Source organism: Hemiscyllium ocellatum, chromosome 34, assembly GCF_020745735.1.
Source record: "Hemiscyllium ocellatum isolate sHemOce1 chromosome 34, sHemOce1.pat.X.cur, whole genome shotgun sequence".
NCBI classification, from domain to species: domain Eukaryota; kingdom Metazoa; phylum Chordata; class Chondrichthyes; order Orectolobiformes; family Hemiscylliidae; genus Hemiscyllium; species Hemiscyllium ocellatum.
Window position 1 is genome coordinate 19,187,486 of NC_083434.1, and position 18,250 is coordinate 19,205,735.

The 18,250-nt window shown below is 43.2% G+C and overlaps 1 protein-coding gene across 1 annotated transcript in view; it reads left to right on the plus strand.

The window, feature by feature from the left end:
* LOC132832290 (uncharacterized protein C7orf57 homolog) overlaps positions 1 to 18,250 on the plus strand; it is a 145,540-nt gene that overhangs the window by 103,008 nt on the left and 24,282 nt on the right. Inside the window, exon 8 of the mRNA XM_060850169.1 lies at positions 10,146 to 10,302. Within this exon, the coding sequence (XP_060706152.1) occupies positions 10,146 to 10,302 (157 nt within the window). The remainder of the gene's footprint in view (positions 1 to 10,145; positions 10,303 to 18,250) is intronic.

Consider the following 18,250-nt stretch of genomic DNA (forward strand, 5'->3'; position numbering starts at 1 on the left):
TCACCAATCTTTGTAATCGTCTCTGATCTTGAATGGTACAGTTACCCCACCAGTTATGGCATCCAGATAGATCCAGACAGAACGCTCTTAATGGCACACCTATAAAGGTTTGCAAGGGTATTCGCCGTCAAAAAACTCAAATCAACTCTGTAAGACATGATTTCCCACACACAAAGCCATATTGATTATCCCTAATACATGTACATCCTGTCCCTCAAGATTCCCTCATTTCTGGCAACTTTATAGCCTTGTGTTTCAATGTTATACAGTCCTTAACTTCCTATTGTACTCACGGTTAACTGACTTCTTTTGCCTTTTTTGAGCCTCAATATAGTGCTGTAAATTATATACTGATTCTTTAAAGATTATCCATTCTTCAAGTACCTTCGTATCTTCTAATGTGTTTGTGCCTCATATCTTCATAACTTCCTTTGATTAAATTTAAAACTCCAGCTTCCGATTTAATTTCATCATTTTCAAACATATAAGAGATCCCTGTTTTATGAATGTCAGAGATTATGTTGTACTTGTGAACATGATGCCATACAGGGGTGTAATTTAAAGACCCAACATATAAATATATTCTCTCCTTTTGAATGGTTGCTTTACATATCCTATGTTCTATTCTGACTTGCATGCAAATCAACTTGTGAATGTACTCCAGAGCAGAACCCATTCGCAACCCAGGGACTGCACGTAATATAAAATTCTATCATGTTATAGTCCTTTATTCCTGAAGATTCTTTCATAAACCATATTATTAAGTAGCCTTTACCATTACATAATCATATATCTAATAGGGTTTATATTCTCCAGTCAGCTCTACAATGTTCTGATCCAGAAAACCATCCCTAACATACTGCAGAAACTCATCCTCTGATGTATTAGCTTCATTATGTTAACTGCGTGTATACTCAAATTGAAGTTACCCCTAATTACTGCATTACACATGCTACATACTTCTCTAATCTCCCAGTATCATGACCCACACCACCCCTCTTGTTTCGTGGTCTATAAACAACACCCACCAATATTTGCTGTCCCTTGCTATTTCTCAGTTTCATCCAAACAGATTCTTCTTCTGACCTGAGATCCTTCCTTAATAATGTACTGATCCCATCCTCATTATCAGCATAACACTACCTTCTTTTCCCTTCTGTCTTGTCCTGTCTAAGCAACAAGTTCTTTCAGTAATCAGCTCCTAGTCTTGATCACATTGCCATGTTTCTTTAATGGCAGTTCGATCATACTCATGTACCTCTACTTGTGCTTTTAACTGTTCCCTAAAGCACTCTGCTAGGAGGCGTCCAGTCTCCCCAATGTAGAGGACACCACATCGGGAGCAACGGATACAATAAATGATATTGGTGGATGTGCAGGTAAAACTTTGATGGATGTGGAAGGCTCCTTTAGGGCCTTGGATGGAGGTGAGGGAGGAGGTGTGGGCACAGGTTTTGAAATTCCTAGACGGGAGGATGGGTTGTAGGGGGGCGTGGACCTAACCAGGTAGTCACGGAGAGAACGGTCTTTGTGGAAGGCGGAAAGGGGTGGAGAGGGAAATATATCCCTGGTGGTGGGGTCTGTTTGGAGGTTGCGGAAATGTCGGCAGATGGTTTGGTTTATGCGAAGGTTGGTAGAGTGGAAGGTGAGCACTGGGGCGTTCTGTCCTTGTTACGGTTGGAAGGGTGGAGTCTGAGGGTGGAGGTGTGGGATGTCGACGAGGTGCGTGGGAGGGCATTTTTAACCACGTGGGAAGGGAAATTGCGGTCTCTTAAGAAGGAGGACATCTGGTGTGTTCTGTGATGGAACTGATCCTCCTGGGAGCAGATACAGCGGTGGCGACAGAATTGGGAATATGGAATGGCATTTTTGCAGGAGGTAGGGTGGGAAGAGGTGTAATCCAGGTAGCTGTGGGAGTTGGTGGGTTTGTAAAAAATATCGGTGTCAAGTCAGTCGTCATTAATGGAGATGGAGAGGTCCAGGAAGGGGAGGGAGGTGTCAGAGATGGTCCAGGTAAATTTAAGGTCAGGGTGGAATGTGTTGGTGAAGTTGATGAATTGCTCAACCTCCTCGCGGGAGCACGAGGTGGCACCAATGCAGTCATCAATGTAGCGGAGGAAGAGGTGGGGAGTGGTGCCAGCGTAATTATGGAAGATGGACTGTTCTACATAGCCAACAAAGAGACAGGCATAGCTGTGGCCCATATGGGTGCCCATGGCTACCCCTTGGTCTGGAGGAAGTAGGAGGATTTGAAGGAGAAATTTTTAAGAGTGAGGACCAGTTCAGCCAAACGAATTAGAGTGTTGGCGGAAGTGTACTGTTGGTGATGTCGGGAGAGAAAGAAACGGAGGACTTGGAGGCCCTAGTCATGTGGGATGGAGGTGCAGAGGGACTAGATATCCATGGTGGAGATGAGGCGTTGGGGGCCAGGGAAACGGAAGTCTTGGAGGAGGTGGAGGGCATGGGTGGTGTCTCGAATGTATGTTGGGAGTTCCTGGACTGGGGGGAATAGGACAGTGGTGAGGTAGGTAGAAATGAGTTCAGTGGGGCAGGAGCATGCTGAGACAATGGGTTGACCATGGTGGTCAGGCTTGTGAATCTTGGGAAGGAGGTAGAACCACGCAGTGCGGGGTTCCTGGACTATGTGGTTGGAAGCTGTGGGTGGGAGATCTCCCAAGGTGATGAGGTTCTGTATGATCTGGGAGATGATGGTTTGGTGATGGGGGATGGGGTCATGGTCGAGGGGGTGGTAGGAAGAGGTGTCCTCAAGTTGGTGTCTGGCTTCAGTGATGTAGAGGTCAGTGCACCTGACTACCACTGGGCCCCCTTTATCTGCTGCCTTGATGATGAGGTTGGGATTGGAGCAGAGGGATTGGAGGGGCTGCACGTTATGAGGGTGAGAGGTTGGAATGGGGAGGGGGGTAGACAGGCTGAGGCGTTATTGTCTCGGCGGCAGTTGGAAATGAAGACATCGAGGGCGGCTAATAGGCCAGCACGGGGTGTCCAGGTGGATGCAGTGTGTTGGAGGTGGGCAAAGGGGTCCTCGGAAGGTGGGCGGGAATCCTGATTGTGAAAGTAAGCTCAGAGGCGGAGGTGGCGGAAGAAGTGTTCCACGTCAAGTCGTGTATTAAATTCATTGATGCGTAGGTGGAGGGGGATGAAGGTGAGTCCTTTGCTGAGGACTGATCGTTCGTCCTCAGTGAGGGGGTGGTCTGAGGGATGGTGAAAACTCGGCAGGGCTGGAAGCTGGGATCTGGTGTGGGTGTGGAGCTGGGAGTGGGGGCGGAGCCTGTAACTGGTGTGGGTATGGTGGGGGGGAATGGGAGTGAAGTCATGAGTAGGGGTGGTGTTCCCCTCAGGGTTCTGGGGGGTGGGCATGGTGACAGTGGTATCTGCGGGGGGCATGTCAGCAGAATGCAGGTGAGTGGCGTTGGTGGAGGTGGAAGTGGTGGCGAGCACCGCAGTATGGGGTGCAGAAGTCACTGAGCATGTGACATCAGCTATGATGTGAGGGGCGGAAGTGATGTCATGTGTGGTGCATGAGGAATTGTGAGCTGCGGAAGTGGCTGTGGAAGCGACCATGATGGGTTCAGAAGTGACGTTATCAATCAGTGTGGGGATGGTGGCTGCACCAGCCACATGGCTAATGGCGTCCGAACAGTACCAGAGGCCGGGGGAATCTACTAGAATGTTTGAGGAATGCTGGTTATGAAGGTGGGTGGGCCAAATTTCCCTGTATCCCATGCCTCCTTACTTTCTGAATGAGCCTACCATGGGTAACCTAATCAAATGCCTTGCTAAAATCCATATACACCACATCCACTGCTCTACCTTCATTAATGTGTTTTGTCATATCCTCAAAAAATTCAATAAGGTTTGTGAAGCATAACCTGCCCCTCTCAAAGCCATATTGACAATCTCCAATTAATCATATGTTTTTCCAAATAATCATAAATCTGGTCTCTCAGAATCCTCTCCAATGATTTTACCACCATCGACGTAAGAGTGGCTGGTTTGTATTTCCCAGGGATTTCCCTATTGCCTTTCTTGAACAAGGGGATAATATTTGCCACCTTCCAACCATTTGGACAGGAAGAATGCAGAGATCATTGCCTAAGGTGCAGCAATCTCTTTCCTTGTTTCCCATAATAACTTTGGGTATGTCCCGTCTGGCCTAGGGGACTTATCTATCCTCATGTTTTGCAAAACTTCCTGCACATCCTCTTTCCTAACATCAACCTATTCGAGTCTATCAGTCTGTTTTATGCTGTCCTCACAAACGACAAGTCCCGTCTCACTAGTGAAAAGCTAGTGTATTCATTAAGGATCTCACATACATCCTCCAACTCCAGGCACAAGTTCCCTCCACTATCCCTGATCGACCCTAGCCTCACACTGCCCATCCTCTTGTTCCTCACATAAGTGTAGAACCCACTAAGGTTTTCTCATGCCCCCTTCTAGCTCTTTTAAGTCCATTCTTCAGTTCCTTCCGGGCTATCTTGTAACCATCTAGAGCCCTGTCTGATCCTTGCTTCCTCAAACTTAAGTAAACTTCCTTCATCCTCTTGACTAAATGTTCCAAATCTCTTATCATCCAAGGTTCCTTCACCCTACCATTCCTTCCTTGCCTCAGTGGGACAAACCTATCCAGCACTCACAGCAAGAGCTCCCTAAACAACCTCATGTTTTTGTCATGCATTTACCTGAGAATATCCCAATTTATGCTCCACAGTTCTTTCTTAATAGCATTGTGTTTCCCGCTCCTCCACTTAAATATTTTGCCATACTATCTGCACCTATCCCTCTCCATGACTATAGATCACTACCGCAGAAATGCTCTTCTACTGAGAGATCTGACACCTGACCTGTTTCATTGCCAACCACCAAATCCAATATGGTGTCTCCTCTAGTCAGATTATCGACACATTGAATCATGAATCCTTCCTGGACACACATCCAACAAAGTCTGCTCCATCCAAACTTTTTGCACTGAGGAGGTTCCAGTCAATATTAGGGAAGTTGAAGTCACCCACGACAACAACCCTGTTACTTCTGCACTTTACCAAAATTGCCTCCCAATGTGTTCCCCTGTATCTCTATTGCTACGATACAAAACCAAATAAAGTGACTGCTCCTTTCCTGATTTCCACCCGTAATGACTCAGGAGACAAACCCTCCTCGACAATTTCCCTTTCTGCAGCTGTTATACTATTTGTGATTAGCAATGCCTCTCCCCCACCCCTTTTACCTCCCTCCCTATTCCTTTTGGAACACCAACAAACATTCCTGCGATATCCAAGTCTCCGTAAAGGCCACAACATCATAGCTCCAAGTACTGATCCATCCTCTAAGTTCATCACCCTTATTTCTGACACTTCTTAAGTTACAATAGACACACTTCAATCCATCACTCTTACTGCAACTTTGCAATATCAACTGTCTATCCTTACAGACTCTCTGCATGCTGTATTTGCCTATTCACCAGCTACCCCATCCGCTGATCCGTAGCTCTGGTTCCCATCCCTCTGCCAAACTAGTTTACACCCTCCCGAAGAGCTCTAGCAAACCTCCCGCCGAGGATATTGGTGTCCCTCCAGTTCAGGTGCAACCCATCCTACTTGTACAGGTCCCACCTTCCCTAGAAGGTACCCCAATGATCCACATATCTGAACCCTTCCCTCCTACACCAGTTCTGCAGCCACATCTTCAGCTGCACTCGCTCTCTGTTCCTAGCCTCAGTAGCCCGTGGCACTGGTAGCAATCCGGAGATTACTATTCTGCTCATCCTGCCTTTTAGTTTCCAACCTAACTCCCTATATTCACTTTCCAGGTCCTCATCCCTTTCCCTACCTTTGTCATTGGTATCGATGTGCACCATGACTTCTGGTTGCTCACCTCCCACTTAAGAATCCCATAGATTCAATATGAGACATCCCTGACCCTGGCAGCCAGTAGGGAACATACCAACCGGGAGGCTTGCTCGCGACCACAGAATCTCCTGTTTGTTCGTCTAACCATTGAATCTCCTATCGCTATCGCTCTCCTATTCTCCCCCCTTCCCTTCTGAGCTACAGAGCCAAGTTCAGTGACAGAGACCTGCTGTTGTGGCTTTCCCCTGGTAGGTCATTCCCCCACCAACAATATCCAAAGCAGTATACTTCTTATTGAGGGGAACGGCCACAGATGATCTGTGCACTAACTACCTATTCCCTTTCCCTCACCTGATGGTCACCTAGCTACATTTATCTGTAACTTCAGTGTGACTACCTCTCTATTGCACTTCTCTACCACCTCCTCAGCCTCCAGAGTAGTGGTTACATGATTGTCATTAGACTAGCCTTTTATTGATTTTAAATTATTGGCTATGGTGGGATTGAAATGCATGTCTTCAGAACAATTGTCTGGATTATTAGTCCAGTGATATTTCCACCAACTCCTCAATTAACCAACTGTGTGAAAGCATCCTGACTCTGATTGTCTAAATGGCTGTCTGACATGTCCAAGCCCTTGACTTGTATCAGAGGCTGCCCTTGACCTATTATGTAACTTCCCATTAACTGAAGGTTATCTTTCTTGACTTGCCTGAGGCTGGCTGATGACCATGACAAGACTTTGTGACTGTGCTAAATGACAAGGCAAGTCAGAAGGCAGAGGTGGCATGGTAGCTCAGTGGTTAGCTTTGCAGCCTCACAGTGTCAGGGACCCGGTTCGATTCTGGCCTCGGGCAACAGTCTGTGTTGAGTTTGCACATTCTCCCAGTGTCTTTGTAGGTTTCATTTGGATGCTTCAGTTTCCTCCCACAATCCAAAGATGTGCAGGTCAGTTGGATTGGCCCAAGTGTTAGGTATATTAGTCAGAGGGAAATGGGTCTGGGTGGGTTACTCTTCAGAGAGTTGGGATGGACTCGTTGGGTCAAATGGCCTATTACCACACTTTGGGGAATCTAATCTAATCTTATCTAGTAATATGAGCCTCGTAACACCTAGTTGGCACGCATGAGCTGGGCCAAAGGAGCTGTGTCCATGCTGTATAACCTTGATTCTATGACTAGGGAATATCTTTTTTTTCTTCCCCTCCTGTATAGCTGAGTTACCCAGACTTGGCTGTGTCAGCATTCTCTCCAGGAGCAGTTGCCCTCACCAGGATCAAAATGGAAAACTGAATACCAAGCAAGATAGACTCAGGAGAATCCTGTGCTGTCTGCCTGGGTTAGCTGGATGGTCACTCATCTTCTCATTCTTTGTGGACTCCTAACTGTGGTGTGATCACTGTCCTAAACAGACTATCCATATCATTCTCTAGCTTGAGAATGTACAATGATGACTCCAGTTGTTTGAGCTCTGAAACCCTGCGCTCAAGCTTCTGTAGCTGGTGACATATCCTGCAGACGTGTTCATTCAGGACTTATGGTATGTCCATGACTTCCCACATAATGTAAGGGAATGCATTGCACTTGGACACTTGACCTTTGATATCGTAACTTTAAAGATTATTTATTGCAATTATGATAAGTAGTGAAGTGCCAAACATAACTTAACAGTTACTCACCAATCAACTTCTTTTCTGTTTCTAAAGTCAATTATTGGATGTTGAAAAAGATAGAAAAAGAACGGAACACTTCCTTCCCTTCTTCACCACACTCCCGCGACAACTATTTAAGCTAGTTGAACCGGTCAGGTTTTGTCCCTTACACTGGATGAAGAGGTAGCTTAATTGTGAAGGATACAAGTTACTGAAGAAGTTCATACTCACTGGAGATTGAAGGAAGAAGTCTACCCTGCTTATATGCTTAATATATATTTAGAAGGTTAATGAACATGTGTTTACTGTTTTTGCTTATCAAGATTATGCCACAAAATGCAGTTTCACTGGCTGGCATGCTAACGAATGAATAAGAGATTTCCAACGAACAGCGACCTGACTGAGAGATTCTGAAACCATAGTATCAAAACTTTAATCTGCCCTTGGAAAACTGATTTTTTGCCACCTGCCCAGTTCGGTTCCTCCACCCAGCTTTCACCCCTGGGCAGGCCCAGAAAATTTTGACCATAGAGTAAGAGTTCTTTACAAAACTGGAGAAAATAAAATCAAACAGAAAGTCAACCAGTAACACTAGTGGATTTCATTTAAGCTACTTCAAGAGTACTATAGTCAGAGAACCAGGAACAGTTACACACTCAATTTCATCACTTCAGGGCAAAGCTGAACAATTCTATCCATCTGTAAAATCACAAATTAGGTTTGTACTAGCATCACCTCACAGAGTTACAGCTATAACATCCTTAAGAATTGCTAGAATGTAAAGCAGACTTCTATGTATAAACATGAAAGCACTCAATCTGCTACATAAGAACTTCATGTCAGTCAAAAAAGATTACACAAAACATAATAGCATAGTTTCACACATTTCTTTGAACTGTGGAGTTCACTTAATAAAACAATGCCTTGTGTAGGAACATTCCCTCAGAGAAAAAAAAAGGCTCAGGAAACTTATTCTTTTCATGGAGAATATGCACTTTGATCAACTCTACTCAAAACATTTAACCTTCTGAGGAAAGATTCTGCAAGGTATTTTTTTGTGTACCTAATGAGTTCATCAAGTAACATTTCAGAATACACTCCTGATTTTAAATTGTGTGTTATCCATCTTGACTGGTTGATAAATTAAATTGCAAATCTGAAGTATACATAATTCTTTTAAAATTCAAAGGTGAAGTTGAAGACTATTTGGAATTCTTAACAGTCAACTATAAAACAATACAATAATGCTTGTCTCTGAGAAATCATCAGTTGGGAATAATGCCTACATTTTTAGTGAGATATATTTACAGCTGCAACTTGTAGTATTCCTTATGTATACAATCAACAAGTCTTTCAAATTCAAATAAAATATATAGATACTCCATTGTTTTCAAAATATTTAACCATCCCACCTGAAATATTGAAGAAACTGAATCAATTCCTCAAAACAGAAAAACTGATGATATCAATAGTATTTCCAGCTGTTGGCTGGAGATGATGTTTAAGAATACTTAGTTATGTTTGTTATTGGTATTGCAGGCATAAACACTTAGTAATACAATACTTCTCTTTAATCTTCCTTCAACAACTGCAGTAATTTCAAAATGACTATCTGCTGCAGTTTGCCTTACATAGCTGGAACTGAATAATTATTTTTGTAAAAATATCTGGCTTGAGAAAGCTGAATGTTTATACGTTTAGACAACTACCTAGCAGCCATTTATTATAATTTAAGGAAATCTGTTTCATTGCTAAACTAAGGGAAATCTCATGTAAAGTCAAACCAAGATATGATGCATTTAGGTGATTCACTAAATTATCTTGGGAAAAGTCTCCTTGTCACCAGAGCAGCCAAGAGTCTTATAGAGACTGATATCACCTTGTGAGGGTTTAAGAGTCAAAGTCTGGCTCTGTTGACATGATGGTACCAAAAGCCATCATCATTATCATTTATTTGTCTGATGCTGATATTAATGAGGCAACTATATTTAAAGGAACTGGAATCTATAAAAGATGGACAAATCTACATATTATCAAAGTCAAAGCGACAGTAATGTTAACCATAATATTTACAAATTTCTTAGTAAATCAGGTAAATCCCCAGATGTCTCAACCTTACCTAATAAACCGAAAAGCAAAATGGAACTTACTCGCACTCAGTCTGTCAAGAGACAATGTAGCTTATTCATTAATGCTTGCATTCTTATAGGATATTCCCAGCACAGCAATTAACTAAAATAGAGAATATGAAAGCAGACATCTCAGCTATCTAGCTGTATAAACATTATTCTTTACTTTGTACTTTTTACTGATGAGTGTAAGGCAAAAAGCTTTGACAAAATATGTACCTTTTCAGCAATGCTCAAACTGTCATTTGGCAGTACAGAACCTGTGATAGATACCATAGTATTTTGCAAAGAAAAGCAGGAGCTCTCTGTCTCAGTATCTTAGCCAATATTTCAATTGTGTCAACACCAAAAAAAAGTCTTGTTTTTATACCAATTAGGTTATGAATTTTAAAAATCTCAATTGCAATAGTTGCGCATTTATGTGCTATGCATATACACAATGGGGTAGTGAACATAATTCAATATGACATAATCCAATTAAAATTCTATCTGCAGATCTGGTTCCTCTTGACGAGTTCCAGAAGTTAGAAAAAAAAGATCTTAGAAATACAAAGTCACGAGGAAAGAAAGCTATCTCTACTAAAGTGAATCAAAATGTAACCTTCAGAGACCCTGTGAAAGATTCCGAGGCTAAAACATTAATTCTGAACAAGTAAGTCAGTCTTATACCACCCGAGACCGTTTACAATGATCTTTTACAATAGTTGCGCTTGTTAATCTGGAATTCTGAGCAACATTTCTGTAATATTGTCTTTACGACTTACAACAACACTGCAAGTTAGGAGATTTTTTATGAATTCTATATTAATTAAAGTTATGTAGACAACACATATTTTTGAACATTATAGTATTTTAACAAAGTAAACTTGGACACACCACACCTTAAGGATAATATACAACATGCTCTCTTTATTACAGTTGATGTCATCATTAATTTTGAATTTCAAAATTTCTTTGGTATTTCACAACCAAACATATTGATAATTTTAATATAAATACACATTGTCATGGAACTCTAGCATTCATCTTGTTAATATCAAATTATTACAATCGCCATCTGTGACAATGGCAAGGAAGTTTGTGACTGATTATAATGGCAGCAATTTGTTTTAGTCACACCATGAGCCTTATCACACCTTACTTGTCTGGTATCAGATCTTGATGTTTTAAAAAGTTGCTTATGCAAAATAAAGCATGACTTAAAAATTAAATATGGGCAAATATTTAATTCTAGTCTCACTTGTACCGTGGCTGGAATTCTAGGACAACGGGAGGAGTGAGGGGAATTTGACAATGGGTTTGAAAATGGAGTGAGGTGGGGACAAAAAACACAAATAGGAGGGCCCTCCTGAGCCTGCTTGGAGGCTGCCAGGGTCCAAGGTTTACTTGACAGTTTTCCTACAGGCAGAACCCCATCCCATTGTCTTCATCTGCAAGTCATCATGACTGAGTTTTGACTTGATGGGAAGGTTTTTAACCTCAACTGGTGAGAGTCAAGTCTAAGATGACATCTCAGTTTATTCAAAGCTCAACAACTAGGTTACCTGGGTAAGGTTTTTTTTTTCTCCCCTTATTTAAAGGCGTAGGCGAGTCACCCGAGGCACTACACGAGTAGTGCCTCCCACCCTTCCACCTCCTCTAACCTAATAATAAGACCAATTGTGACTAGCGGGTAAGTGCTGCATTTTCCTTGTTTGTTTCTTTAGATTTAGTTGGTTTTTGTTGTTTTTTTTTAAGGAAAGCTTACTTTTAGAGGGATGGCAGTGCAGAGAGGGCAATGTTCCTCTTGCAACATGTATGAGGTGAGGGAAGCCATTAGCGTCCCTGCTGAGTACACTTGCAAGAAGTGCACCCATCTCCAGCTCCTCCAAACCCGTGTTAGGGAACTGGAGCTGGAGTTGGATGAACTGCGGATCATTCGGGAGGCAGAGGAGGTCATAGATCGGAGCTTTAGACAAGTAGTTACTCCGAAAGTTCAAGATAGATGGGTGACAGTGAGGGGGAGTGGGAGGAGGAAGCCAGTGCAGGGACCCCCTGCGGTCATTCCCCTCAAGAACAAGTATACCGTTTTGGATACTTGTGGGGGGGATGACTTACCAGGGGCAAGCAACGAGGTTCAGGCCTCTGGCACGGAGCCTGGCCCCGTTGCTCAGAAGGGTAGGGTGGAGAAAGGTAGAGCAATAGTTCTTGGGGACTCGATAGTGAGGGGTACAGACAGACGGTTTTGTGGGGGCGACAGGGACTCACGTTTGGTATGTTGCCTCCCAGGTGCAAGGGTACGTGATGTCGCTGATCGTGTTTTCCGGGTCCTTAAGGGGGAGGGGGAGCAGCCCCAGATCGTGGTCCACGTTGGCACCAACGATATAGGTAGGAAGAAGGGTGAGGATGTCAGACAGGCTTTCAGGGAGCTAGGTTGGAAGCTCAGAGTTAGAACAAACAGAGTTGTAGTCTCTGGTTTGTTACCCGTGCCACGTGATAGAGAGTCGAGGAATAGGGAGAGAGAGCAGTTAAATGCGTGGCTACAGGGATGGTGCAGGAGGGAGGGATTCCGGTTTCTGGACAACTGGGGTCCTTTCTGGGGAAGGTGGGACCTCTATAAAAAGGATGGGCTACACCTGAACCTGAGGGGCACCAGTGTCCTTGGGGGGAGGTTTGCTAGTGCTCTTTGGGAGGGTTTAAACTAACTCCGCGGGGGCATGGGAACCAGGACTGTAGCTTTAGGGTACAGGACCTTGAGTGTAGGGAGGTTAGGAATAATGCAGCGATCTCTAAGGAGGGTGCCTGTAACCAGAAAGGTGGATTGAAGTGTGTATACTTCAATGCCAGAAGTATAAGGAATAAGGTAGGTGAACTTGCAGCGTGGGTTGGTACCTGGGACTTCGATGTTGTGGCCATTACAGAGACGTGGGTAGAACAGGGACAAGAATGGCTGTTGCACGTTCCAGGGTTCAAATGTTTTAGTAGGATCAGACATGGGGGTAAAAAAGGGGGAGGCGTGGCATTACTTGTCAAAGACAGTATCACAGCAGTGGAATGGACGATGGAAGAGGACTTGCCATCTGAGGTAGTTTGGGCTGAGGTTAGAAATAGGAAAGGTGAGGTCACCCTGTTAGGTGTTTTCTACAGGCCTCCTAATAGTCCTAGAGAAGTAGAGGATAATATTGCGAGGATGATTCAGGAAAAGAGTGAAGGTAGCAGGGTGGTTGTTATGGGGGACTTTAACTTCCCAGATATTGACTGGGAGAGCTATAGCTCGAGTTCATTAGATGGGTCGGTGTTTGTACAATGTGTGCAGGAGGGTTTCCTGACACAATATGTCGACAGGCCAACAAGAGGGGAGGCTATATTGGATTTGGTTCTAGGTAATGAACCAGGCCAGGTGTTAGACTTGGAGGTAGGTGAGCACTTCGGGGACAGTGACCACAACTCGGTGACTTTTACTTTAGTGATGGAGAGGGATAATCGTGCGCCGCAGGGCAAGAGCTATAGCTGGGGGCAGGGAAATTATGATGCAGTGAGGCATGACTTAGGTTGTGTGGATTGGAAAAACAGGCTTCAAGAGAAGAACACTAATGAGATGTGGGGATTGTTCAAGGAGCAGCTACTGCGTGTCCTCGATAGGTATGTACCAGTCAGGCATGGTGTAAAGGGCCTTGTGAGGCAGCCGTGGTTTAGTAAGGAATTGGAGTCCCTTGTGAAAGGGAAGAAGGCGGCATATGTAAAGATGAGGCGTGAAGGTTCAGTAGGGGCGATTGAGAGTTATAAGGTAGCCAGGAAGGAGCTAAAGAGGGAGCTAAGAAAAGCGAGAAGGGGACATGAAAAGTCTTTAGCTGGTAGGATTAGGGAAAACCCAAAGGCTTTCTATAGGTATGTCAAGAATAAAAGGATGACAAGGGTAGGTATCGGTCCAGTCAAGGATAGTAGTGGGAAGTTGTGTGTGGAGGCGGAGGAGATTGGAGAGACATTAAATCAGTACTTTTCATCAGTATTCACTCAGGAACAGGACACTGTTGCTGATGTGAATATGGAATCACAAATAATTAGAATGGATGCCCTGGAAATATGCAGGGAAGAGGTTTTGGGAATATTGGAAAGGATGAATATAGATAAGTCTCCTGGGCCTGATGGCATTTACCCCAGGATCCTATGGGAAGCTAGGGAGGAGATAGCAGAGCCATTGGCCTGGATTTTTATGTCGTCATTGTCAACGGGAATAGTACCAGAGGACTGGAGGATAGCGAATGTGGTCCCATTGTTCAAGAAAGGGAGTAGGGATAGCCCTAGTAACTATAGGCCAGTGAGTCTGACTTCAGTGGTGGGCAAAGTCTTAGAGAGAATGGTAAGGGATAAGATTTATGAACATCTGGGTAGGAATAACGTGATCAGGGATAGCCAGCATGGTTTTGTGAAGGGCAGGTCGTGCCTCACAAACCTTATTGAGTTCTTTGAGAAGGTGACTATGGAAGTGGATGAGGGTAAAGCAGTAGATGTTGTGTATATGGATTTTAGTAAGGCGTTCGATAAGGTTCCCCATGGTAGGCTAATGCTAAAACTTCGGAGGTATGGCATTGAGGATACATTAGAGGTTTGGATTAGGAATTGGCTGGCTGGAAGGAGACAGAGGGTAGTAGTTGATGGATTATGTTCATCTTGGAGCGCAGTTACTAGCGGTGTACCACAAGGATCTGTTTTGGGACCATTGCTTTTTGTTATCTTTATAAATGATCTAGAGGAAGGACTTGAAAGCTGGGTAAGCAAGTTTGCGGATGACACAAAAGTCGGTGGAGTTGTGGATAGTGAGGAAGGAAGTGGTAGGTTACAGCGGGATATAGATAAGTTGCAGAGCTGGGCGGAAATGTGGCAAATGGAATTCAATGTAGCTAAGTGCGAAGTCGTTCACTTTGGTAGGAATAACAAGATGATGGATTACTGGGCTAATGGTAGGCTACTTGGTAGTGTGGATGAGCAGAGGGATCTTGGTGTCTATGTACACAGATCTCTGAAAGTTGCCACCCAGGTAAATAGTGCTGTGAGGAAGGCATATGGTGTACTGGGCTTTATTGGCAGAGGAATTGAGTTCCGGAGTCCTGAGGTCATGTTGCAGTTGTATAAGACTCTGGTGAGGCCTCATCTGGAGTATTGTGTGCAGTTTTGGTCGCCATACTATAGGAAGGATGTGGAAGCTTTAGAACGAGTGCAGAGGAGGTTTACCAGGATGTTGCCTGGAATGGTAGGAAAATCTTATGAGGAAAGGCTGAGGCACTTGGGGCTGTTCTCATTGGAGAAGAGAAGGTTTAGGGGAGATCTGATAGAAGTGTATAAGATGATTAGGGGTTTAGATAGGGTAGATACTAAGAACCTTTTACCGCTAATGGAGTCAGGTGTTACTAGGGGACATAGCTTTAAATTAAGGGGTGGTAGGTATAGGACAGATGTTAGGGGTAGATTCTTCACACAGCGGGTTGTGAGTTCATGGAATGCCCTGCCCGTATCAGTGGTGAACTCTCCTTCTTTATGTTCATTTAAGTGGGCATTGGATAGGCATTTGGAAGTTATTGGGCTAGTATAGGTTAGGTAGGACTCGGTCGGCGCAACATCGAGGGCCGAAGGGCCTGTACTGCGCTGTATCCTTCTATGTTCTATGTTCTATAACTGTGAAGCTGTCGTCCACACAGCAAGAAGCATACAGTCTACCCAAAACCCTTTCAACTCAGCAGTCAAAGACTTGATTGTTCAATCAGTATCTACAAGGTGAAAATCCTCTGGGTTTCCTGTCCTGTGTAAACAAATACACCTTTAGTTATTTTTATTGATAAAGAGACTTTTGAAGTTGTTGAATGCGTGCTACCCTCATTCCCAGTTACCTTTCTTATAAGGTCACTACTGAAGTTTAGAATCAGCAGAAGATTGCCAGCACATCATCCAAAGATGGCACGACTTGGGGTTCAACAGATCTCCATTTGAGGACATATTCTTTGGGCTATAATGTCTTGTTTTCACCACCCTTCCAGTAACAGTGAGACTTGGAACACTTTAGAAGTACACCTTGGATGCGAGAGAATTCCCACTGGTAGTGTTTATGCAAGATACACAAGATCATGTTGTGAATTGCTGGTATTGCTCTTGGGATATGGGTTCAGGTCCAACCAGAGCACCTGTTGGAATTTAAATTTGATCAATTTGTTAGTTTATTAATGAAATTGAAGGCTAGACTCAATAACGGTGCAATGAAACTATCCTCGATTATTATTATATGATTGTTATTGTCACTATTATCCTATAGGAAATGATTTTTTTTTTCATTAAATGGAGTGGCTATATGTGAGGCCAGACCCAGAGCACCAATCAGAACATTTTTATCTAAGTGTCCTTTATGATAGGTTCCTGATATTTCCCAGCTGATGTAAGTCTGATAGGTCAATAGTTCCGTGTTTTCCTGTTTCTTCCCCTGCCCCGTTCTTAAACAGTGGGGTGACATTTGCAAGTATAAAGCCTAATTTGCCTTCATAATAGCCTAACAAGGCATCCAGTTTTTCTGACTAATGACAGAAAAGTCCAAAGAGGAATAATACTGGATGGTCATCTGACAAGGACCAAGATCCAAAATCTCAAAAAGGACATTAAACAATAGCTGACTAAGGAAATTAAGCTTGTTCAAGACAAACAAAAGGCTGAAAAATGACCAGAATTAGTAATAAAACTGAGAATGAGGAAATCTTTAGAATACAGCAAAGAAGAATCTAAAAAGTGCTAAAGAAAGATAGATTATGAATGCAATCGAGCAAAAACATAAAAATGGGCTGTAAAACCTTCTAAAGTTATATCAAAAAGAAATTCTGGCAAAGATGAACGTTATAAAGGGGAATTTGATTTGATTTGATTTGATTTATCGTTTTCACATGTACCTAAGTACAATTGAAATTATGCTGTGTGCTGTACAGGAAGATCATGACATACAAGGACATACAAATCATAGGGTATTTTGACACAGCAACGCATACAACATTACAGCTGCATAGAAGATGTATAAAAACAAAATCAATATTAATTTTGAAATTAGAAAGATCCTTTCAGCAGTCTAATAATAGCAGGGAAGAAGATGTTCTTGAACCTATTGGTACATATGCTTATCTTCTGCATGATTGAAGAGATTGGAAGAGAGAAATGGAAGTGAAACGAAACAATTAGTTTGTTTCCGTTTTCACTAAGTGAGATACATGAAATCTCTTAGAATTAGAGATCCAAGTTATGAGGGAGAATAAGGAATTGAATGAAGTAAATTAGTAAGAAGGTGGACTTGTCAAGTTAATAAATTTGATAGGTCCCTGGGATCTGATAATCTACTTCCCAGAGAGTTGAAGGAAATGGCTATAGAGATAGTCAATACTCTAGAGATTATCTTCCAAAACACTCCATAGATTTTGGAATAATTCTTGCAGTTTGGATGCTTGCAAATGTCACCCCACTATTTAAGAAAAAGGCAGGGGCAAACATGAAAACAGGGAACTATAGACCTAAAAGACTGACATCAGCAGGGAAAATTCTGGAGCCTATCATTAAGGACACTTAGATAAAAATGTTCTGATTGGGCTAGTATGGGTTGACAAATGGAAAACCATGTTTGGCAAATGTGGAGTTCTTTGAGTAGGTTACTAACAAAATTGATAAAGGGAGTTGAAGAATTAATGTATTTGGATTTACAGAAGACTTTTGATAAGGTTCCCCACAGAAGCTGGGTTAGCCAAATTAAAGTACATGGTTGAGTAGGTAGTGCACATGTAATCTCTAAAATGTTTGAAGAATAGGATCATTTAATTAAAACATGCACAATACTTAAAGGGATAGTCAGGGTGGATACATTCTGATTGAGAGTCTAGAACCAGGAGGCATAACTTAACCATAAGGGGGACTGAAATGAGGAGAAATGTTTTTACTCAGAGGGTAGATTTTGTTTTAGGAATTTAAACTTTAACTGTAGAGTACGTGTGTAGGGTATAGAGCCATAGAGATGTACGGCATGGAAACAGACCCTTCAGTCCAACCCGTCCCCACCAACCAGACATCCCAACCCAATCTAGTCTCACCTGTCAGCACCCTGCCCATATCCCTCCAAATCCTTCCTATTCATATATCCATCCAAATGCCTCTTAAATGTTGCAATTGTACCAGCCTCCACCACATCCTCTGGCAGCTCATTCCATACACGTACCACCCCCTGCATGAAAACCACCCTTAGATCTCTTTTATATCTTTCCCCTCTCACCCTAAACCTACGCCCTCTAGTTCTGGACTCCCCGACCCCGGGGAAAGACTTTGTCTATTTATCCTATCCATGCCCCTCATAAGTTTGTAAACATCTATAAGGTCACTCCTCAGCCTCTGACGCTCCAGGGAAAATAGCCCCAGCCTGTTCAGCCTCTCCCTGTAGCTCAGATCCTCCAACCGTGGCAACATCCTTGTAAATCATTTTTGAACCTTTTCAGGTTTCACAACATCTTGCCGATAGGAAGGAGACCAGAATTGTACACAATATTCCAACAGTGGCCTGACCAATGTCCTGTACAGCCGCAACATGACCTCCCAACTCCTGTACTCAATAC